The following is a 24488-nucleotide window of genomic DNA, read 5'->3' as shown; positions in this document are numbered from 1 at the left end:
TCGACCGGCTGTATCTGTCCAGCCTTTTCTATTTTTATACAAGGAGCAGCGGCTCTGGGAGTTTATGCACAGATTCATCTCAGCAGATTAAATCTGAGTCACTCGATTTGTTCAAAAACAGCCACATTTTGTCACACTCCCCTTCCCTGAATGGACTGTAAAAATACCTCAACCGAGTTTAACTCTCACGAGCAGTATTTGTTTTGGGATTAACCGGCTGTCTGGCACATGTGGAAACCTAGCGATAGGCTTAAGAGTCTCCAAAGCAATTGAACGTTCTGCATATGTCTGCCACCTGCACAGGGACACCTCTGAAGATCTGAACCGCCTTGTGAGTAACTGTTTCTGGAGCTGACAACAACAGCAACAATAAGTTTAAATTGTTAACAGCGCCTTTCACGTCAGGAGGATGTCTCAAGGGGCTGTTGTTGTTCAGGAAGAAGGTCATTGACGATAGATAGGCTTGGCTCAGAGAGAGAGAGAGAGAGAGAAAGAGAGAGCGCGGGAGAGAGAGCGATGTTTCAGCACAGCTATTTACCATCCACTCCCCACAGTCACAGACGCAAATTATTCCAACAAACGAAACGTGTTCAGTGAAAGTGGAGCATTTATTGAAACCTAAAGCCGGAGCGAGCAGCGACACAGTCAGACTGTGAGCTCTCCCTGTGCTGCTGACGCACGGATCCCTCGCTCCCAGGGACGGCAGGCTCCGCCCTCAGCCTGGTACCTTTCAGCTGAGCGCTTCATTCCAGTCCCTCGGGGGCACGAGATGCCAGTCTGTGCCCACGGATCGCCAACATCAGCGCCTACGTCAGCGTGCGCCGGGCGTTCCCTCGAGCGGCGGCTCTTTGGTGCTTTGGCTGGTGGCGGCCGGGCAAACCACACTCGCGAACCGATCACCAAAACCTGTGCCGGGAGCCATCAGCTCATCGTGCAAGCGACCGGCAGCGATCGGTGGCTCACCACAGAGGTGATCCATAGTGGGCACAGGCGGTAGAGATCGGCAGCTTAGTGTGGCACAAGCTCAGGGGCCTCCGGCAGGAAGGCAGGCGTCTGTGAGCTCGGAGGGTGGGTCTTGAGCGGTTCTCAGGTGTTCAGCAACAGCAGCCGGGTCTGTTTCACCGCCCTCTTTGCTCCTGTTCTCCTCCGGTTCCGCTCTTGAAGGTATAATGTGTAAACATCAGAGGGACAGAGACGTCACAATGGCAGGATAAGGCACTACATCGAATGTAAGGGTTATTATTATGATGGGGGAGAGATTGACAGCGGAAGAGAATTCTGGACCACAGTTTGTCTCCCTATCTTCCCTCGGCTCCCACCCCAGCTCGGGTGCCAACCCTAGACTTGGGAATATCCTCCCGAAGTGAAGTGAACCGTATACAATTTTTTTTTAGTGGTTGTTGTGGGTGGGAGGGTGGGGGGGGAGAGATGCCGGGAAATGTTCAGCTTTGTTCAGTGGTCACAAGCCCATTGTGATGTGTTAGAACAGAAAGCCGGGGATAAGATGCCAGCGATGATGGTGAAAGGTGGACAGGGAGGGAGAAAGGGAAGGAGGGATGAGGGAGGGAGGGATGAGAGAGGAAAGGAAGGAGAGTACTGCCCTGAGGTCTACAGATCCTCCTTCATATCCTCGGTCTGGTTCACGAGACGTTTTATTTTCAGCCCTTTTTTCAGCAGGCTGGGGCGGGGGTTGGGCAGACCTCGGAGAGGAGAGAAGTACATGTCCTCTGGCACCAGGTCATCAATGTTCCTCTTCTTGAAAAAGCCCAGGTCCTGCAGCAACTCATTAATCTCTTCCTGTGACATCTGATTGATCGGAATCCGCTGCGGGGACCAATCACACAGTGTAAGCTCTCACCATCTCCACAGTACACACCACCTCTCCTCCCCCTTCCTCTGTAACCTTCAACTTATACATAATCCACAGTCTGTTTCCTCTCCTGAACGAAGACCCTCCACATCTTCCACCTCTTCCCCCATCGCCCACCGGCTCTCAGCGCCCCAACAGATCAACTATTTGCATTTATATAGCAACCTTCACATGGGGTATTGCTTATTCCCAGCTTATCTTTTCGCCCTTCCTCTCCTGATCACCTCCTCCCTCCCTCCCTTCTTCGAAACAGGATGAGGCCATTCTCAGCCCCTCGAGCCTGTTCCTCCATTCTACAAGATCATGGCTGATCTGTGCCTCAAATCCAATTACCCGCCTTGGCCCCGTATCCCTTAATACCCTGACCTAACAAATATCTATCCACCTCAATCTTGAAGAAGAATCTACAAGAATCTATCACTACTTGAACCCTTTTCAGGACCTTTTCCAGCCTTGAGGACATCCAGCAGGGCAGCCCTGAGGAGCTCCTCAGAAACGTGTGAAGACACCCAATCGCCTTGGGAAATGCCAGACCGGTACAGCAGGGGGCGCTCTTCCCCAGGTTGGGGCAGATTGGAGGGCACTTTGCATCAAATCAATGATGGGAGTTTCAATGAAAGGCACAAATTGTGCGAGTGCTGGTTATTGCTTTGCGGTCTACAGTGGCCATGGTCGCTCTCCTGAGCTCAACAAGCCCAGGGAAAAGCTGGAGTAAATAAAGTGCGGAATATCTTACATCCAGTTCCACGTACACGTAGTTGAGGAGGACGAGCTCTGGATGTGATCCCGACGAATACCTTAGTAGCAGATTGTGGCTTTGTGAGAGGATCAGGAAAAGGTGTATAGGCTGTGCCCAGGAACCTCACACACACAGTTACATATCCACACTCCTGGGACATAATAATAATAATAATAATCCTTGCAGTTGATATAGCGCCTTGTCATGTCTTTGAGACGTCTCAAAGCGCTTCACAGAATGTCCCGTAAGGTGAATTGACTGTATATTTTGTGGGCAAAACAAAATATACTTCCCCAACATCACACACTGGGTAGTCATCAGAATCAGACCCGCAGACAATTCCCCTCCTCCCCCCTCACTCACCATCAGGGTCACTGAGGCCAATTAGATTCCTGAATGAATCGCTGACTCGCGACCCCTCACAGCCAACAACAAGTGGTGACGTGCCAATGGGACAGAGGAGACTTCCTATCCTGAGATACAATTTAATGCTTGTGTTGCTCATGGAGATCCAGCCATCCATAACCACTCGACCGACTGACCGACTGACCAACAATCAACCGCGACCCCCCCACCCCTCCCCACCCCACTCCCCCCATCAGTCCACACGTCCGAGATTTCTGTTCAACAAATTTCCGAATTCACCACGTTACGCACGCGTTCAACACGTGCACTCAACACACGCCCACTTGATTTGCGCACATGTACACACACGTGTACGTATACACATAACAACAACAACAACTTGCATCTATATAGCGCCCCAGAGCACACATGCAACACATGACCACTAAAGGATACTAAAGAGGAAGATCTTCTTCTATAAAGGCCTTGACCTGTGAACAGGGAACACAATGAAATCGCTCAGTGATCACGTCCCAAACAATCAGCCGCTCCAGTAACATCTCATTCGCAGGATACTTTTTCTGAATATTTCTTCCCGTGTTGTCTCGTCTTTGATGGGACCTCAAATCAGTTTCCTTGTATGTTTATTTAAGATTTCGATTTAAGCAGGTTTAAGGTTTAAACGTGTCCATTTCCCACAGTCCGTTTGCCCGCGACATTTTTTTTCTCTCTCTCCATCTCTCTCTCTCAAATCTCTCCACCTCTCTCCATCTGTCCATCTTTCTGCTCTGTTTGGAAGAGCCTATTTGGAAACAAAGATCTGAGAAAGGAAAGTTGGCTCCTCACCTCTTTAAGCACAGATAACTGTCATCCGCTGCACGTCTGTAAAGGAACCAAAGAAAAAAGGCAAACCATCGATTAGAAGATGTCAGTGAGAAGGGAGGCTGTGCGGGGCAGAGTTTGTCAAGTGCTCTACTCCAGCTCCTCACCTCCAGCCTCGCCTTGGACAGACCCTTCAGCTTCTCAGGGTTGATGTTGTAGCAGTAACCTGTCTGCCGGAGACTGAGTAAGGTCAGGAGCAGCGGCAAGTTCAGCATTCTCGGCCACAGAGAGCCTTAGAGGCTGATAACCCGCAGCAAAGCAAAGCACAGCGCAGCCCAACTGGCTCTCTATATAGCCCACTCCACGTCAGCCACCAGTGTGAGCTGGGCTGAGCTGGGCTGGACTGGGTGGGGACGGAGGCTGAATGTTTCTATGTGTATCAATCAGATGGTTCCTCCTGACCCCCTCCCACCCAGAGGCACAGGAGGTCCTGCTCTGGTTTGATGTGCTCATGATATCTCTGGTGTAAAGCCCTCACTCTCATATCAAATGCAAAGATTATTATTATTATTATTACTTCTTTGACCGCGCTTTCGGTCATCTTTCTGCTCCCCACCCTCTCGGCTCCCACGCCCCCAGCACCTTGTCAAGCACACCCTCCCGGGGGGGGAGAAAGACGCTATCTACGTGTGAATTGTATCGTATTGCTGTAATCCGAGCTCCCGTCTGCCTGCTCGAGTGTGCGTTGAACATCCCTTCGCACGTATTGAAACAGAGAGCACGAGGAATTGCAATTACCCAACGAGCCGGAAAGGGGGCGCTAATGATGCAGTGGTGAGATTCTCCGCGCTGTCTGGGGCGGAAGACGAAGGTGTCAGCCTGGTTCAGCGACAGTGGTGAGGTTGTCCAAGCCCCACACCACCGCTGCAACTGGCAGTTTGAGGTGACACTGGGGGAGCTCTGCATGGCCGGAGGTGCCATCCTTCAGATGAGACGTTAAACTAAGGACCGACCTGTTCAGGTAGATGTTGAAGATCCCGAATACTCATGCGGTACGCAGGTGTTGGTATATACTGAATACCGGTGCTGTGTGTTAGTGCTGGTGCTACACACTGGGTGTAGTTTGCTGCGGTTAACCATTGGGGTAGGACGCTGTACTGCGACGCTACACCCAACAACAAGAACAACAGCGATTCACATAGTGCCCTTCAAGCAGTATAGTAGAATCGTGTCTCGGAGCAGTGTATGCTTTCTGGCTCTCTATGCTTTGCTGTTCATTAGTACTGTATACGAGCTTCGTGCACCGGCTCTGGTCATTCGAAGCTGTGCGCTGGTACTGTGCGCGAACATTATTTGCTGCACTGCGCAGCGTGGCCTCAGGTTTGATGCCCTGCTCATTCGCTGAATATCTTGCCAACACTCACTGCGCAAAGGGCTTGTCCCCGACTCCGGCCTGCACACAGGAGTCTGATACATCGACGGCACTTGCCCGTGGATTATGTTGCACTTAAAAATTAAGGGACTAAACTTAGAAATTCCTTAGGTATAGTCATAAGAGAGATGAGCCCATCCATCCACTGATGCACTGCACAGGGGGAATGCACAGTCTCTACCACACCAACTAATCTCCTGGGCTGTGGCCAAAGACCCTCTGGACAAATTCGTGGACAGAGAGTATTTTTTTCCTGACCCAGCGCACGTTTAATGACGCACGTAATAGAGTGGAAAAACGGTTTAATCTTTCAAAAATGTCCTGAGACGTTGTGTTTTTGACACTCTGGAATTTCTTGAATTATTATTTTGTTACTTTACTATGGCACGCGTGACCCCCCCTTTTCTTCTCCGGCTCCTTCCTCTTCGATTGCTTTCCCTCTCGGAGATTTGGTGGAGTCGATTTTTTTGGGGGGTGGTGGTGGTGGGGGGGGAGGGGGGGGGGGGGATATGTTGTGATTTGTTCATTCGGCAATTTTTTGTGTGATAGCAATCCTCAGATTGGAAAGAGGGCCTTATCGTGTCGTATGAGATTGCTCGAAGCGCGGGCTGTATTGTACAGCGGATTGACCGTGACCAGTTTCGCAGCGAACGAGAGTGAATTATTTACTGGAGGATTGTTGGCCAGGGACAAGGCCAGGTGAGATACCGAAGGTGTACTGCAGGGAGGTTAGAAATAGGGTGTGTGTGTGTGTGTGTGTGTGTGTGTGGTGTGGGGGGGCGGTGGGTGGTGAGTTTATAATTTACTAGTCTTGGGGACATTCCCCCCGCCTTGAGCTGGGCTGGGCAGTACCCAGGCTGTGTATCTGTACCCCCCACCCCCACCACCGCCCTTCCTCCCTCCTCATCTCATTCCACATTAGCCCTTGCATTTCCCTTTTAACTCGGGCTCCTTTTGGGTGATAGCAAACGACGTCAGTGAGAAGCAGAGCGGAGGCTGCGAGCAGAGGAGGTGGACCTGAGCTCCCAGAAAAACCACAGACAGACACAGACACACACAGACACAGCAGCGGATTCCGCAGATCCCGCGCTCTCTACAGGTACAGACCGATCCCCTGATCCCCCGATCCCTGAGCCCCTGATGCCAGAGCCCAGGCTGTGGGGCTCCTGGTTCTGTGTCAAGTCTCCCAGACCCTGTGTGTCCTTCCCTTTCCCTTGTGATACATTGACATCCTGCCATGTCTCCCCGTTATATTGTATCTGTGCCTCTCCCCCCCCCCCCCACCCACCCCCCACCAGGGATACATCGCACACTCACTCTCGCTCTCTCTCTCCCTTTGCAGCCCTTCCTCCCCCCTCCTCCTCCTCTCCCCCCCCACCACCCCCCCCCCACCGCCACTAGGATGGATACTATCTCACAGGAGCCCCCATCGCAGGCACCAGACTCCCTGTCTGTGGGTTGGGGGGATTCGCCAGAGGATGGATTCAGGTAAAGTTACTAAAGGCTGGTCTTCTCCCCAGACACACACATGTGTTAACATACATACATGCAATACACACTACGCAGGTTGTATGTTAGGACCACTGGACATGCACAGCATTGAGTACAGTCGTCACCCGGTAGATTCTGCGTATATATTCATACTAAGTCCTTGCGTTTGGTACAGTAATAATATTAATCATTTGGTCACTCAAACTGCGGCTGTCAGTGGGGACGCTGCCGGGCGCGATTGCCTTGCCGCGTTTCTCCCACGAAATATACAGTCGATTCACTTCACAGTGTGTCCTGCGAAGCGCTTTGAGACGTCTCGAAGACGTGATAAGGCGCTGTATGCAATGCAGGGATTATTGTTATTGTTTTTATTATTATAGCTTACTGCCTTATTAGGAGGATGTCTCAAAGCACTTCACAGCTTTGCAGTTACTACACCAGTGTAGTTTGCGACAGCCTGGCTCAGTCGGGAGCATTCTCGCCTCCCGAGTCAGAAGTTCGCAGAGTTCAAGCCCCTCCTCGGGATTTCGAACTCACAACGTCTAAATCAGTGGTGGCCAAACCTTTTTTCTACATTTTCTGGATTGAATATTTCTTGATTCATGCCATAAATCAAGATGTATTCAATCGAGAAAAACCTAGAAACACACTATTGATCGAACACGGATTTAACTCTGCTTGTGCAAGCGAGGGGACCATGGGTTCGATTCCCGGGTGGGCTGAAACCTTAGGCAAGTTTCCTTACTCCACACGCCTCTGTTTACCCAGCTGTAAGCAGGAACTCGGGTTTTGAGTCGATTGGCAGATCAACTCCGGATCAATCGGGGTAATAATCCCTTGGCAAAAATATAATAATAGTTCGGTCACTCAATCCACGACTGTTTGCGGGATACCGCTGTGCGCAACTGGCTGCTGCATTTCGCCCACAAACTCTACAGTCAAGTCACTTCACAGGATGTTGTGTGAAGCGTTTGAGACGTCGCAACAACGTGATAAGCCGCTGTATCAAAAAAAAAGGAAGGATTATTATTCCTGTATATTAGCTATCTAGTTTGGTTGATATCGGTTGTCATCTCATTCCCCGTATTTTACTGCTGAGGAGCTGCACCCAAATGGGGTAATTTTTAAATATTTTTGAAGGTCTCACTGCTTCGCTTTCACATTTGTTAATTAAACTTAATATAAATTAATTAGAAACAGATCTATCATCTCAGGGACCTGGGTTTGAATCCAGCCCGGGCTGATAGGACGACAGACTCTCTCTCAAGTGTGACCACCGTTTCTGTTTTACATTAGAGCGGAGAAGGTTTAAGTGTGTCAGCCTGGCTCAGTTGATGTGCTTGACCGGAGTGTGCCGGATAGACAGTGTAGAGGGAGCTTTGCTCTGTATTTAACCCGTGCAGTCGTTCACCTGAGAGCGTGGACGGACGGTGTAGAGGGAGCTTTGCTCTGTATCTCAATCCACGACTGTTTGCGGGCACTGCTGTGCGTGATTGGTTGTCACATTTCGCCCACAAGATATGCAGTCAATCCATTTTATAATATATCCTGTGAAGCATTATGAGACGTCTCAACAACATGATAAGGAGCTATATCAAATGGAAGGATTATTATTATTATTATTATTATTGTTATTATTAGCTAACCCGTGCTGTAGATGATCTGGGAGCTCTGGTTGCTTCATTTCCCAGCACTAACAATGTCACTTTGATAAGCTCAAAATTCATTAAGAAACATATCTGACTGACGGCAGCTTCAGAACCAATGAACAGAAGCAAAAAATTCATGCGTTGCTTTGACTTTAAAGTCCCCTTGATGATCACAGCCCATGCCAGGTCCCGCATTCACAGTGGAGCTCAGAAATCACCTGCATTCTGTCTCATTAATCCTACATCCTGAATAACTGGAGACTTTCTGAGGGCAGGTGGAAGTGGGTCAATGAGTTCTGATTGGAATAGATCAAAGACTTTCTCTATGTAATGCACGTTATGACATCTGTTCAGAGTGAGCGCCAGAACACGCAGAAATATTCCCCAAGTATTTAATTTGAAAGAAAGGGAAACATTTATTTTTTGTCATTTACACATTTATATTTGGACAGTTTCTGAGATAAAGGTTATTGTGGTGAACTCCGTCTATAACTGTGCAGACCGTGTCCTCGCCTACCCCTGCACCAGGCTCCTATCATCCCCATCGTTGCTCAGGCTCCAACGGCTCTCCATCCCCAGCCAGCGGATCGAATTCAAGATCCTGATCCTCACGATCGAATCCCTCCATGGCCTCACCCAACCCTCTCTCGAAACCTCCTGCAACTCTAGCCACCTGGCCTCTCCTTCCACTCAGTGAGCCCATTCCCCCACCCTATCCTCTTCACCATCGATGCTTGAGCCTTCAGCCACTCCGCCCCTGCTCTCTGGAACTCCATCCCAGAGTCCCACCAACTTGCCCCTTCTTCCCGCTTCACTTTTAAAGCTCCCCCCATCCACCCCTTCGCAAGACTTTCCTCTCTCACTGAACCTTTGTTCAGCTTCTGTGTAAAGAATTATTTTCTAATCTTATATTTGTACCTTCAGTTACTGACTTACTGTCCCAATAATGTATTTACTATTCCCCCTCTCATAACCCACCCCTTTCCTTATTCATTCCTTTCTGCCCTTCAACCATCTCTCTGTCCATACCTAGGCTGACCCTCCAGTGCAGTGTTTGTCACAGATGCCATCCTCCTGATGAAACATTAAACCAAGGTCTCACCTGCCTATTCACACGGACATTAAAGATCCTGTGGCCATTCACTTCTTGTCTCTTTGTGGGACCTTGATGTGTACAGTTGGCTGTCGCATTTACCTTCAGAAGTAGTCACTACAGTTGACTCAAATTATCTGTGAAGTGCTGTGAGCCATTTTGGTGATGTTATCGGTGCTATGTCAAAATGCTGGGATTATTAGCATTAGGATGTGATGTGTGGCCACATTGCCCTTGAATCCGTGTGCTCTGGGCAGTCAGTGTCATTTTAACAAGCTGTGTATTGTGTGCCCTGACACCACGCTGGCTCAGGTTAACATCATTACAAGCAGGAGCCCAAGAGCTCCCAGGAGGAGCTTGACTGTAGGGCTGTGTCTGTCGCTCTGCGTTTAAGCCGTGCAGTGCATTGCAGTGTCTCAGCGCTCTCTGAGATGGAATTCCTGCTAAGGTACAAGCTAAGAATAGCCTGTCTGCAACTATGCGAAGCATTCACAGGGCTGCAGGCTGCAATGGGGATCGATTCAGAGTCAACAATCCTCATAGATGTGGGGCTGAGCCCTTCTGCACTGGGAATGGGCATATTTTACAGTTGTCATGAGGGTGGGAGTCAGTATCCCACCTACTCTATATTCATAGCTGTGCTAGACAATGATATCAATGGCAAGCTATGCGGTCTTAGCTGGTTAGTCTCCAGCAGTTACCCCAAAGCACACTCTGGGTTCCCCCAAGCCTTGGCTCTTGCCAACCTGCATCTGTGGAGTCCTGTAGCTCAGTGGTTAGAGCACTCGCTTTGCAAGCGAGAGACCTGAGTTCAATTCCCGGCAGAGGGCGAAACCTTGGGCAAGTTTCCTTACTCCACACAGAGCCTAATAATAATCCCTCCAAAAAAAAACAATAATATATTGGTCATTTTCAATCCACGACTGTTTGTGGGACAATGCTGTGCGCAATTGGCTGCTGCGTTCGCCCACAAATATACAGTCAATTCACTTTACAGTGTGTTCTGTGAAGCGCTTTGGGACGTCCTCCCGACGTGAAAAGCGCTATATCAAATGCAAGGATTATTATTATTATTATTATCTGATACTTCCGGGATTGGTAAGCAGGATGTGTCCCTCTGCGGAGAGGGGGAGAGAGCGAGAGAGAGAGAGAGAGAGTGCGCATTCCATTCCAATAACCAATCATGATGATGGGTTTCCGTATGTGTCAGATACTCGGATGACTCCAAAAAATTTACCTGATCCATATCCCTCAGGAATCTTTTAATCTGCTCAGCATGACCTCCTAGAGCATCAGCAATCCCGTGACATTATTTGGAAAGGGAAGGGAGTTTCTTCCATTGTTCTGGCCAATATTCCTTCAGGTTAATTAATCATTCACCTCACGGCTGTTCGTGGGACTTTGACTACTTTTGTCAGTCAAAAAGGACTTTGAGAGGGTTTGGTGTGGTAAGATGCTATAATAACACAAGTTGTTTCTTTAAGCTCAAGATCCAAACTATACAGTGAGCTGCTTCAATCGGTACCTCCAGTTAATGATCAACACGATGCACACCAGCTCAGTCGCACGTGAATAGATGGTTAAACATTCACCTCTTTAGGGTTAGGAGACTTGTATTTAAAGCAATTAACATTCAGAAGCAACTGAAACTGCAGCTTTAGGGGCCACATCAGTCAGTGTAGGTGAGAGGACAGGTTACAATCTGTGTTCCCTCGGGTCACCCAAGCCTCGGCTCTTGTGAACCTGTGCCAAATACTTTCCAGAATTAGGTCAGCAGAATGCGTCCCTCCAGGGAGAGAGTGCGGGTTCCATTGAAACAATCTATCTCTGGGATTTCCACGTGTGGGTGGGATGCGTGGAAATCTCAATCGAGTTTGGTTTGGATACTCTTAAGCAATGGGGTGATGGGTTTCCACGTGTGTCAGGCACTCGGCTGACCACAAAAAAAACCCAATGAATATCAGACGTTCGATCATTGTTCACTCAACATTGATTCCACAGTTTGCTCCAACTTGGTGTCACCTGCAGATCCAACGACCTTACAGTGACTACCTTCAGCCCAGCAATCTGGTGGGAGCCGAAGCAGACACTGTTTGTGTGTCCTGTCAGATCCTTGGAATCATTCCCAGTAATGCCTTTCCAATAATATTCAAATGATCACTCCCCAATTTGCAAGAGAAATGATGCAATTGATTGACTCAGTGTAAAACGAGCTCAGCCCTGTGTCTCTATGGCAACTGTGCATAGTCTACAGATAAGACCTCGCGTAATGTGAGACCAGGGACTGAGGAGACTGTAATCTCACTGGATATGAAGCGAGGAACGCCGGAGGGAACACTGGGAACGGGCCGAGCAGAGAGAAGGCTGGCGGGAGATTTCACGCCTGATCGGAAATGTTCGGGGATCAGGAGAGATTTTCTCACACAAAGAACGGTGACTCACACCCACCCACAGCCCCAGAGGCTGGACAGGCAGAATCAATGGGCTGTTCAAAAGGGAGATGTAGCGAGGAGGCACCTGGGAAGTGAGGGGTGTTGAGTAGTGTGCGGGCACCGCTGTCTCCTAATAAATCCAACACAACAGGTTCAATTAACGATAATGATAATAATAACAATAACCAGTGAGAGCTCACTGCTCTCCATCGACTGTATATCCGAGTGACTCAAAACCCTTCAAATAGCAATTAAATGGCACAGAGGGTGAGCAGAGCTCGCCTGTGCCCTGCAATTAGCCCAGAATAAGTTGTGGATATAGACTCTGCCTCAACCATTCCATATCCTAAGCTGCCTGTTTACAGGGCAGAGGAGTGGTTTCAGACGTACTCCTGATGCGAAAGGAACATAGCGACTCGGGAACAGGAATAGGCCATTCAGCCCTCTCGAGCCTGTTCCGCCATTCTATTAGATCATGGCTGATCTGTACTTCAACTCCAATGAAGGTAAAGGCGTTGTATCAAATGGAAGCATCATTATAGTTATTATCCCGAAATACTCTGCTTACGGAGGGCCAGTCCTTTTCATACCTGCGGTCCATATCTCCCCAGAACTACTGTAAACCAGTCGCGAATGGGTTAAGTCCGTCACTGCCCGCTCCTAATCGGAGCCCTCGTTTTATTCGAATACTTTGATCAGAAAATATCTTTTCCTCGGAGGGTATTTATTTTGTGCTTGCAACTTTTCATTTGGGAATGAATCAACGCAGCAAAACAATATAGCTCAAGGTCCTGGCACAAGGACAGTGACCCAGATACGGAAATGAAACAAGCTGATGTGTTGTGGCAGAAAGCAGAAGCTCCATCCTCGACACTGGGCTGGCAAAACTCCCACAGAAATAATAATAATAATTATAACAATCATTGCATTTGATATAGTGCCTCATCACGGCTTCAAGACGTCTCAAAGCGCTTCACAGAATATACCGTAAGGTGAATCGACTGTGTATATCTTGTGGGCGAAACGCGGCAGCCGATTGCGCACAGCAGCGTCCCTTGGGAGGAGGGACTGTTAACCCCAGAAAGCGATCTGCCAATCGACTAACAACCGGGTTCATATTTACTGCTGGGTAAACAGAGGCCGGTGGAGTAAGGAGACCTGCCTAAGGTTTCGCCCTGACCGGGAATCGAACCCGGGTCCTCTCGCTTGCGTGGCGAGCGCGCTAATCACAGCGCCACGGAACTCCTACAACAGTCACGTAATTTTCCAGTTAATCCTGTTTTGCGAAGCGCTTTGACACATTTTGTTTACGTTTGAGGCCCCGTGTAAAAATGTGTAAAATGTAAATTGTGTAATGAAATACCGTTGTAAACTTACCCCTCGCAACGCCAACACTGTGCCCTCTGCCCCTGGGCACCTCTGACCTTACGCTCTCTGAGCTGGCGCCTCCTGACCCTGTGCCCCCTCACTCTGTGCCCCCCCTAACCCTGTGCCCCCTGATCTCTGTGCCCTCTGGTTGACAGGATGCACCTCGTGACGTGGAACGTGGGGACCGCCGTTCCGCCTGACGACGTCACCTCCCTTCTGGGACTGAACGCTGTCGACCGTCGGATTGACATGTTTGTCATTGGGTGAGTCTGAGCGTGAGCCGGGCTGAGCGTTTGGGGGGAGTCAGGGCTGTGCCTCTGTTGTCCTTAAAATCCTTGACCGTCCAGCGCCTTGGGACGTCCTCCCCACGCGAAAAGCGCTTTACAAGTATAACTTCTTGTTGTTGTTGGTACCGACCTTCGGACACACGACCAGGGGCAGAGATCAGTGTGTTTCTTCCCCATGCTGGTTTCTTAATCCCCCCCCCACCCCGGCCCCCCACCCCCCCCCCCCCCACACCCCGTGAGAGAGGGTCATACACCCTGAGCCTGGCAGTCACTTAAACCCTTTATAGTTACTGGGATCAGCCTGGCAACGGTGACCGGCCGTGGCAGAGGCTGATCTCGTGAACGCTTCTCAGGTTCTGGTGCTTGTGAAATGTGAGCCGCTAAGGGGGGTCTGAGCAGACAGTTGCCGCCAAGTCACCTGCCTTTTCCCTTTCACTCTCTCTCTCTCTCTCTCGCTTTCTCTCTCTCCTGCCGTCGGCAACGCCAGAGCGAAAGGACGGAGTGTGTGGCTGGCTGCAGGGCAGCTCTGGGAGGAAAGGGCCCGTTTGATTGCGACATTGATCTAAACATTGACTCGCACAGCTCGCCCGAGGGAGAGAAAATAGAGGAACAGTGAAACAGGCGTCATTTGCTCCCTGCATAAATTATTCACGTGCTGCCATCAGAGTTATTGCTTACAACGAGGAGAGTGGTGTGTCCACTTCTCCCCTTTGGATGAGACGTTAAACCCTGTCTGCCCGTTCAGGTGGACGTTAACGATCCCGTGGCACTGTACGAGAAGACGAGGGAGTCTATCTCTCTCGGTTTCCTGGCCAACAATCCCCCAAATAAAACGGGTTACTCACTTTGTGGCTTTACCAATGTCATTTTGTCATTTTTCTTTTGGTTTTGTGTGTGGGGCGTTGCTGTGCTGTGCTGCGCTGCGCTGCGTGCAAATTGGCCGCATTTTTTAAAAAAATACTAATAATTTGGTCACTTCAATCCACGACTGTTTGAGGGACGCTGCTGTGCGCGATCGGCCGCCGCCCTTCGCCCGCAGATATACACGGTCACTCCACTTTGCGGCGGATTCTGTGAGACTCTTCGAGACTTCTCGAGGCGCTGTGTCAAATGAAAGGATGATTACAGTTAAGAAAGAATAGGATGACGCACGTACCGTGTGGATGGGACAAGATTGCTCAATGCTCGTCGTGTTAAGACAGTGGGAGGCTGCAATAATCAGGCAAACCGGAGGCTTTTTATACATTGTTAAATTGGTTGAGTTCCTAACCTCAGAAGTCAAACTCAAGGTCAGCCCACACGTAGAACGCTAAGTCAGTTGAGCTTAGATGCCCGGACGTCACAGTCAGACCGCACCTTGATTACTGCGTACCTTTCTGGTCACCTTGACGTAGAGGGGCTGTCCGGGGCCCAGAGAGGCGATTACAGAGGAGAGGGTGATCCCGGGTGTAAGAGGAATGAGCTGTGAGCAACAGGAGTAATAATAATAATCCGTGCATTTGATACCGCGCCTCATTACACCGTCGAAGGCGGCTCAAAGCGCTTCGCGGAACGTACTGTAAAGTGGACTGATTGCCTGTGACCTTTTGCCGATCGTTCCATTTTCCGCATGAGCAGAATAGCTGCCGTTACCGTCACAGTCCCCGCTGTGACAGCATCGGCAGAAGGGGCACTGAGCCGGATGGGGTAATTTTTCCCTATGTCCTGCCCCCCCCCCCCGCAGCCCCCCCTCCCCGCCATCTCCCATCCCCAGTCCGCATGCCCAAATTCTAACCGTTACTCTGTTGTGACAGGAAAGCATCATTAATAATAATAGCCCTCGCGCCATCTGTGAGTTAAAGCCACCCTCCCGTGGACAGTGTGGGAATAACAGCCACGGAAAAGACAAGAGAAATGAATATGAGACAGACAGGGGGTCTTTCCCCTCTACTCCCCTCCCCTCTCACTTTACATAGAATTACATCGATTGTACAGCACAGAAACAGGCCAATCAGCCCAATTAGTCCACGCCAGTGTTTATACACCACGCGAGTCTAAATACTTTGCATCGCTGGCCTCTCATCAAGGCTTTTGACTCCTTTCTGCTCCCAGATACAATTCCAAGGGCATCAAGACACCCCAATGGCCATTATTCACTTGCGAGACTTGACGTGTAGGTGCTCGTACGGTGCGTGTGCAGCGAGTGTATGTATCGCCCACAAAATACACATTCGATTCCCTTCGAATACAGTGTACTCTGTGAAGCGCTTTGCGACGTCTCGAAGACGTGGTAAGGCCCTGTATCAAATGCACGGATTATTATTACGTACGCAGTGTGTGTGTGCGCGCGCAGTGAGTGTTTGTGTGTGGGTGTGCGTGAGGGTGTGTCTTTCCTGTCCGTGTACAAGCTGTATTGGAGGTATCTGGACCCATGTTAATGCTGCTCTTGATATCTGGTTCGTTGCACATTGCAGGATGTGCTGTGAATCAGCACAAAGCCTGTGACACTGAATGTGGTAACCATCTTGTCTCAGGGACATTAGCGAACAGGGGAGACAGCTCAGCTCCCAGCCTAGATCTACCCCAGGATCTTTTAACTCTTTATACCCCAACGATCACAATCCAGATTCCGCTAATTTTGTTTAAGCTGTTTGGCTGTGGTTAATAACTGCAAAAGCGAACCACAGACTTGCACTTTCCATAACAACGATAATCATAATCCTAATTGTTGCGGCTGATGTTACTTACGCCTTTCACATTAGGAGGACGTCTCGAAGGGCTTCACGGGAATTACCGTGCAGTGTAGGCGAACCAAGCCGACGACTTGCACACAGCAAAGTCCCACAAACAGCCGTGAAATTAATTACCAATTCAATCCAGAGGATTGTTGGCCAGGTCCCTGGGAGAATTTCCCCTTCCTTTTCGAATAGTGCCATTGGATCTTTAACATCCACCTGAACCGACGCGGGGCTTAAACCCACAACCTTCTGACTCAGAGATGGGAACGAACTGACACCCGTTCCCGCGGGATGAACGTTTCAAAGTGATTATCTGCCTCAGCGCAGGCCGGGGTGAGGCCGCCCCTGGCTGTGGGGTGGTGGAGGCGAGACCGAGGTTGAAATCCAGACCCTATAACAAACGGCTTCTTGTGTTTTGAAGTCTGCAGGAGGTGAACTCGATGATAAACAAAAGACTCAAAGATGCCATTTTCACAGACCAGTGGAGCGAGCTCTTTATGGACACGCTTAATCCCTTTGGCTACGTGTTGGTGAGTTTCAAAAACTACGCAGGAATTCTTGGCAGAGTTAATAATCTCTTTTAGGCATCGCCTTGGTGACGCTGGCCTGACATATGTGTGGCTGTCAGACCGTGTTTTTCGCCGGTGGTTGTCGCTGGTGTCTGTCTGCAGCCCTGACTCCCTGGGGGTGAATTCTCTGTTACATGGGGAGGAAGGGGGGGGGGAGGGGTGTACCACTGGGGAGGAGGAACCTGGTCGTTAGTCGCTTTCCGGGAGTAATAATGCCCTCAAATGAAAAACATTTGGTCACTCAATCCACGACTGTTTGTGGGAGACGCTGCTGTGCGCAATTGGCTGCCGCGTTTCGCCCACAAAATACACAGTCAGTTGACTTTACGGTATATCCTGCAAAGCGCTTTGAGACGTCTTTATGGACTATACCAAGGCGCTATACCAAGTCCAAGGATTATTATTATCATTATTATTTGTATTATTAATATGGTACACAAAGGCGCTTGGTGTTCACTGTGAGACGATATATAATGCTGTAAGGAGGGTGTGTGTGTGTGTGTGGACACGGGCTGACCGTCTCTGGCTGTCTCCCGGCGCAGGTGACCTCGGAGCGGATGCAAGGGCAGCTGCTACTGCTCTTTGCCAAGTATTACCACCTGCCGTATCTGCAGGACATCCAGACCGACTGCACCAGGACTGGGCTCGGTGGATACTGGGTATGGCTGACGTGGAGCACTGTCCACACTGATCGCTCTGCTCACACAGTGAGAGGCTCTCCTCATCACTCTCCCACAACAGGATTGTCACCCGATACCTGATCCTTCTCGCACACGTCTGACCTCTGATCTCTCTCCTTCTCTCTCTCTCTCTCTCTCTCTAGCCATTGCAAACCATTCAGCGTCCGTTTACAAAATGTAACACACTGTATGTTCGCGTGTGCGGAGTGCGTGTAGAGTGTAGAGTGTGTGTGTGTGTTTGGAGCGCGTACGAGTGTAGTGTGTGTTTTCCTTTGTAGAGTGTGTGTGTGTGTGTGTGTGTAGAGGGCACGCTTGTGTGTGCGTAGCGTGTGTGTGTTTAGTGTGAGTGTGTGCAGAGTGTGTGTGTCTGTGTAGAGAGTGCGTAGCTTGTGTGTTTAGAGTGTGTGTGTGTAGCGTGTGCGTAGCGTGTGTGTATAGTATGTATGTCCCTGTCGCTAGTCGGGCGGGGGGGCTGACGACCTTGTTGTTGTCGTTGTTGTTTTCAGGGTAACAAGGGGGGAATCAGTGCACGGCTGTCGCTCTATGGCCACATGATCTGTTTCCTGAACTGCCATCTCCCGGCTCACCTGGAGAACTCGGAGCAGCGGATGGAGAGTTTCCAGAACATTCTGCAGCTCCAGCAATTCAGCGGCCGTTCCGCCAACGGCGTGCTCGACCACGAGTGAGTCCTAGACAGTATTTCCCCCACACCACCACCGGTAGCCCCCTCCCACCACCCCAACCCCCCCGCACACACTCACCCCATGCCCCTTCCCCTCCCCGTGCACCCCAACACCCACCCCTCAACCCAACGCCCTCCCTCCCGCGCCCTCCCAGCTCCCATTCCCCGCTGCTCCTGCCCAGTCGGTCTGTAGGGAGTCTCTGGTTTGTGGGGAGTCACTCTTTCCTCTCTCTGTGCTGATGTGTGTCCGTCTCTGGCTCGCAGTTTGCTGTTCTGGTTCGGGGATCTGAATTTCCGCATCGAGCAGTACGACATCCAGTCCGTGAAAAACGCCATTGACAGGAACAAGCTGGGGCTGTTGTGGGACAAGGACCAGGTAGGAACCCAACGCCCCCCCACCCACCCACCCACCCACCCAGTCGAGCACGAACATAGACACCACATCCGCACACAGTACGCATGCACACACAGATACACCATACACGCCGCGCACACAGATACACACACACATACACTCAGACACATGCACACGGAGAGACACACGTGCTAACGGATGCAGTGCACGCTTGCACGCATGAACACACACGCACGCACACACAGAGATAGGTACAAACACAAATAGAAATGCGCACACAGTGTACACGGAGCTCCTATCTTTGATGTAACCCCAGGAAAATGGGACAGAATAGCAGGCCTGTCGCCAGGACAACAGAGAGCCATTTTGGGAAAGGTAAAAATAGAAGATTGTAGACATTTATTGAGGAAGCCCGAAGCATTTCACCTTCCGCAGCTTCGTACAGAAAGAAACAAAGCCGTCCGGACCGGAGCAGCAGACTCAGAGAGGCTGAATTTCCCGGTTGAAGTGATTTTGATATTTCACGTTAAAATGTTTGTTCCCTCTTTTTTCACGGTCACCGTTGTTCTTCCCTCAAGACTGTGCCCTTATGTTACAGTAGCCCACGGCAAACACTCCCTCCCGCCCGTGGGTTTGAGGCGCACGTCGAGATGTTTGAATGCACGTAGTCGAGGATGTGAGACACTGCTGTGTGCAAATTGGCTGCCGTGGTTTGCCTACAAATTAAGCAGTCACTACACCTTACAGCGTTTTTTGAGACGTCTGCCCGATGTGAAAGAAACACTATATCAAATGTCAAGGATTATTTAAAGATCGCCCTCTACTGTACAGTCTGATTAATAATAATAATAATATTACTTGCATTTGATGTCGCACTTTTCACCTCTTCGAGACGTCTCAAAGCGCTTCACAGAATAATACCATAAAGCGAGTTGACTGTATATTTGTGGGCGAAATATATCCATCGTTCCCTCACCAATACCCTCAGGATTACCTGAGACAGACATTCAGAAGCATTGCTTTGTCAGATATTGGCTGAGATGTTAAATTGAGTGTCTATCTGCCGAGTCAGTTGGACGGCACTGCTGGAAAAGAGAAGGGAGTTTCTCCTGGTCAACAGTCTCCCGGATTAATCAGTCGTTCACCTCCTGGTTGCTCATCTCCTGCATTGGTTGGCCTGTGAGGAATGACACTGGGAATCTTTGAGACGTTTCAATGCTTTTATGCGAAAGCAACTTCTTTCTTTCTTTCTTTCTTTCTAACCGTGTTTGTGGTGTGTTTGCAGTTAAACATAGCGAAGGTGATGCAGCCGGCATTGGATGGGTTCCAGGAGGGTCTCCTGAACTTCAGGCCCACGTATAAGTACGATGTGGGGACCAACACATATGATACGAGGTGAGGCAGCGAGGCTCAGTGATCAGCAGTGATTGACTCTCCTAGCCACAAAGCTGCGTGTGGACTGAGTGAGGCAAATCAATGGTGTGTGTGTGTGTGTGTGGGGGTGTGATTGGCGGTGGGGAGGAGTGAATGTGTGCGTGTGTTTGTGTATGTACTTGGTTGTTAGTCAATTGACGGATTGCTTTTCCGGGGCTAATAATTCCTTCAAAAATAATAATAATCATAAATTGGTCACTTCAATCCACGACTGTTTGTGCGCAACGGGCTGCCGAGTTTCGGCCACGGAATATGCAATCAATTCACTTCACTGTATATTCTGTGAGGCGCTTTGAGACGTCTCGAGGATGTGATGAGGCGCTACGTCAAATGCAATGATTATTATTATTAGTAGCAGTAGTAGTACTATGTGTGTGGGGATGAGGGAATTTTTGAGGTGAGAACGTTTCAATTTCTCAAACGTTTCCCCAGCTCGAAGAAACGCAAACCTGCCTGGACCGACCGTATCCTGTGGAGAGTGAAAGTTGCCGACAACTACAATCAGTCAGTGGGCAGGAGGCCGGGGGAGGCTGAGGTGCCCTCAGTGCAGGTGTTTCAGTGCTCGTACCGCAGTCACATGGAGTATCTCGTCAGCGACCACAAACCCGTGGCTGCTGTCTTCTCCCTGAAGGTGGGTCTGTGGTGTCCAGTAATGAGGGGCTGCCTCAGGGGAAAGCAGCCCCTACACATGCTCATAATAACAATAATAATAACAGATAATAATCCTTGCGTTTGACATAGCGCCTTATCACATCTTCGAGACTTCTCAATGCGCTTCACGGAACACACTGTAAAATGAATTAACTGTACATGTTGAAGACACGGACATACACACACACATACCACTCCAACTCCCCCCCCCACACACTCACACATACACATCCCCACACATCCCCCACCCACCCACCCACACACACCCACACACACACACATTGGCCAGAGGGCTGTGTGGGGCAGGTGAGGTTCTGACCTCCTGGGTACAAAAAATTATGTTAGGATGGGAAGGGGATGAACTGAAGGAAACTGAAGGAGTTTACGTATAAGGAATGAGAGCCTTGGATTCTTCCCAGTTGTGAAATTGCACGACCTTGAACATATCCCTCGTGTCCTGCCTTTGGGAAACGGAATATTGTTCCAGGTTTTCTCTCTCTCTCTCTCTCTCTCTCTCTTTTAGCATCATGTATATCTCATGGTCATTCTTGCTTCTTTGGATGTGTCTACAAGCTGCAATTAACACCAATGCAAATTGGCAAAGTCGGTGTGTTTCCAATATACATTGATGTGAAGGGAAAACGCATGATTCTCCTCTGTCTCTTTTCCTGACGTTCCTCTCACTCTCTTTCTCTCTCGCCCTCCCCCTCTCTTTTTCTGGCTTCAGTTTGCCCACAAGCTGGAGTTGCCACTGGTCCAGCTGCAGGTGGAGGATGAATGGACTAAGCCGGCGGACGCTGTGGTGAGGTACAGGATGGACATCTCCTTCCCGAAGAGCTCGTGGGACTGGATCGGGCTGTACAAGGTGAGCAAGTGTTGTGGGATTAGAGAATCACACAATATAACGGCACAGACACAGGCCATTTGCCCATTATAATAATATATTAATAATGATCGCATTATTATCATATTAATAATAATAATCCTTGCATTTGATATAGCGCCTTATCACGTCTTCGTGACGTCTCAAAGCGCTTCACAGCATATACTATAAAGTGTAGTGACTGTGTATTTTACGGGCGAAACGCGGCAGCCAATTGCACACAGCAGTGCCCCACAAACAGTCGTGGAGTGAGTGACCAAATTATTATCACTATTTTGATTTTTATTTTCTTGATGCGTTCTAAACCCTGCTCCCGTGGTGACTTAAGATCCTGCGACATTATCGGAAGGAAGAAGGGAATTTCTCCTCGTGTCCTGCTCATAAATACTCCAGGGAAAACGGTTATTCACCTTGTCGCTGTTTGTGGGGCCTTTGCCAGTGCCAATGGCCGCTGGGTTTTGCCCACAAACAGAGTCAGGAAACGTTTGAGATGTTCTGTCTCCTACCTGCAGGTGGGCTTCAAGCATCACAAGGACTATGTGGCGTATGTGTGGGCCAAGCATGATGAGTCTGACCCCATGAGGCAGTGTTATCAGGTAAACGCTAACTCTGTCACAATTGCTGTCATCTGCACTGTGGCCTTGGAACTCATTCCTACCGATGCCTTGGAAACCCATTGTAATGTTGGTCAGTGAGTTAAGCTCCATCCCAACATCTCCGCAATTTGAGTTTCAAGCCAGTCCAGTTAACAGATTGAGCATCTCCTCCTCTCTTGGTGTTAGCTGTAAAGGTTCCCCTCTTCTCCACCTCACCCCCCTCCCCCCCTCCCCACCACCCCCCACCCCTCCCGTCACCCCACTCTCCCCTCTCCCCTCTCCTCTCACACCTCTCTCCTCTTTTCAGGCGCTGTTCAGTGAGGAAGTGCTGCCGAGAGGGATGGGAGAATTCATCCTGTGTTACTACAGCAACAACCACAACACCATTGTGGGGGTGACTGAGCCATTCCAGGTCAGAGCAGTGCCTGGCTATAGGACTGCTTCAATGGGGGGGTGGGGTGGGGCTGGGATTGGAGTTGGAGAGGACACTGTGACAAAAGTAGTTCACAGCCAGTGATCTCTTCCCCGTCCCCCAAAAGCTAAACGGAGCTATTTATGAGACATTGGCTGTGTGCAAATTAGCTGCTGCAGTTGCCTACAAATACACAGTCACTTCACTTCACTTTACAGTGAAGCGCTTGGGGATGTCCTCCTGATTTGCTAAGGCGCTACACCAAATATAAGGATTATTATTATCTTAGGAGGGAATAGAAGGGTACAGACAGGGAGTAAGACTGGTTGGAGGTGAAGGTATCAATGCTGGCGCAGACGAGACGGGGCAAATGGCCTGTTTCCAGTCTGTGTAAGTCGCTGTGTAAAAAAAAACAGCTGTATCTTTTGTTGCTTGTGTAGATTTCGCTGCCGTCCTCGAGCTCCCACTCCAGCCTGTCTGACAGCTCTGACTCCAGCTCGGACGAGGAGCAGACCAGCACGCTCAGCCTCATCCGGCCCAACTCCCGCAGCCCCAGCCCGGGCAAGAGGAAGCAGCGAGGGAGCAGGAGCCGCAGTAAGAGCCCGGTGGCGTCTATCAGCAAGTCCCTGCAGGGGCTCAAACTGGGCGGCAAGAGCAAGAGTAAAAGCCGGAGTCCGTCACCCAGGAGGTACGAGCAGCTCAAAGAGCCGGGAGCCAACGTGGCCAGGGCTGGGAGAGGAAGCCCAGAGACCTCAAGCAACACCGGGAACAGACTCTCTCCTGTCGTCGCTTCAGAAGCCTCAGCGGCTCATGGGAAAGGCCCGGCGAAGCCTAGTGGGCAGGCTACAGACCAGGATGGCAAGGGACAGAGTGGCATCTCTTCCCGATGCTCCAAATCACCAGCTGGAGACAGGTCCACCAGGCAAGCTCCCTCCCAGCCGGGCACTGGGAAGAGGAGCTCGGCAGCCCCCAACCCCAGTGTCCAGGTCACCGCCGCAGACTCCGGTCTACAGGCTCCGGGCAAAGCCGCGGTGTCGCCTAACAGGGGCCGCAGCCCCGAGGGCGGTCACCGGCTCAGAGCAGAGCCTCACACTGCAGCCAACTAGCTCCCAGGCAGCCTGGCCTCACACGGGCTGTGGGCAGGCAATCATTCTCATCCAGGGAAAAATTCCAGTCAAGAGGTTGTGATTTATTTATTGTAGGGATCAAAGCCCACGTGATACAGCACTCAAAAACTGTCTTCACACTAAAGGCGCAGCTGGTTTCTGGGACATGAGCCGTAGACAGTGTAGATATCAGGGTTACCTGAACCACGTGTAATGCATCATCCTGTTAGAGCTCACAGCGCACTCTGTCTCGCCCTCCCTCCCGCGCTCTCCCTCTGCCGCTCTCTTTCCCTGTCCCTCCATCCCTTTGCATCTCTCTTTCACTGTTGCTATCTTTCTTTTTTCCCATCTGCTTCTCTCTCTCTCTCTCTCTATTTCCATCTCTTTGTCTCTCTCTCCAAACTCCTCTCACCATCTCTCTTTCAACGCTTTCTCTCACCCAGACTCGCTTTCTATTCATCCCAACTCTCTCTTTGTCTCTCGAAGGACCAAATGGCCTTGTGTGCTGTAAACTTCTATGGCTCTTCACCTCCCTCTCATCCTCTGTGTGTCTCTTTCTCTTTTTCCCCCACTCTCTCTCTTTCTCTCCCTCTCTCTTTTTGTGAACCCTTATCTTTTCTCTCTCTCTCTGTTTCTCATAGCCCTGGTGGCTGATGACACAGCGCTGATCAGCCCCTGAGTTCTGTGCTGTTGTGTTTGCAGTCAGTGGGCTGGTGTGTCTGGCTGTTTTGCTGCAGGAACAGTGTTCCTCCCTTGAAGGGACAAAAACAAAATGCAAAATATTTATAAATCTCTATGCAGCAGAATTGGCTAATAACATTAAATATAATTAAATATCATTCCTTGAATAATCGGTGGGGAGAGGGGGAGGGGGG

The 24488-nt window shown here is 50.1% G+C and overlaps 2 protein-coding genes across 3 annotated transcripts; one reads left to right on the top strand and one right to left on the bottom strand.

Moving 5' to 3' along the window:
- Positions 1-1608: 1608 nt before the first annotated feature.
- Positions 1609-4051, bottom strand: selenom (selenoprotein M). The gene is made up of 5 exons (XM_042337384.1): positions 3944-4051; positions 3801-3818; positions 3411-3445; positions 2607-2685; positions 1609-1824 (listed from the first exon to the last, which is right to left on the bottom strand). The coding sequence occupies exons 1-5, from the start codon at positions 4049-4051 to the stop codon at positions 1609-1611; spliced, it is 456 nt and encodes a 151-aa protein (XP_042193318.1).
- A 2578-nt stretch (positions 4052-6629) lies between these two features.
- inpp5jb (inositol polyphosphate-5-phosphatase Jb) lies at positions 6630-24007 on the top strand. Of its 2 annotated transcripts, XM_007901908.2 has the most exons (12): positions 6630-6696; positions 13397-13504; positions 16667-16775; positions 17357-17473; positions 18001-18176; positions 18441-18552; positions 19817-19926; positions 20398-20596; positions 21344-21481; positions 22012-22095; positions 22403-22507; positions 22948-24007. In XM_007901908.2, the coding sequence occupies exons 2-12, from the start codon at positions 13398-13400 to the stop codon at positions 23611-23613; spliced, it is 1923 nt and encodes a 640-aa protein (XP_007900099.2). In that variant the 5' UTR covers positions 6630-6696; position 13397; the 3' UTR covers positions 23614-24007. The 2 variants fall into 2 exon arrangements, with proteins under 2 accessions (XP_007900099.2, XP_042193239.1); XM_042337305.1 differs by lacking the exons at positions 22012-22095; positions 22403-22507.
- The last annotated feature ends 481 nt before the right edge of the window (positions 24008-24488 follow it).

This window comes from Callorhinchus milii, unplaced genomic scaffold (genome assembly GCF_018977255.1).
Source record: "Callorhinchus milii isolate IMCB2004 unplaced genomic scaffold, IMCB_Cmil_1.0 Scaffold8, whole genome shotgun sequence".
NCBI lineage: Eukaryota > Metazoa > Chordata > Chondrichthyes > Chimaeriformes > Callorhinchidae > Callorhinchus > Callorhinchus milii.
The sequence above is the reverse complement of the archived record's forward strand: the minus strand, read 5'-3'. Positions and strand labels throughout refer to the sequence as shown.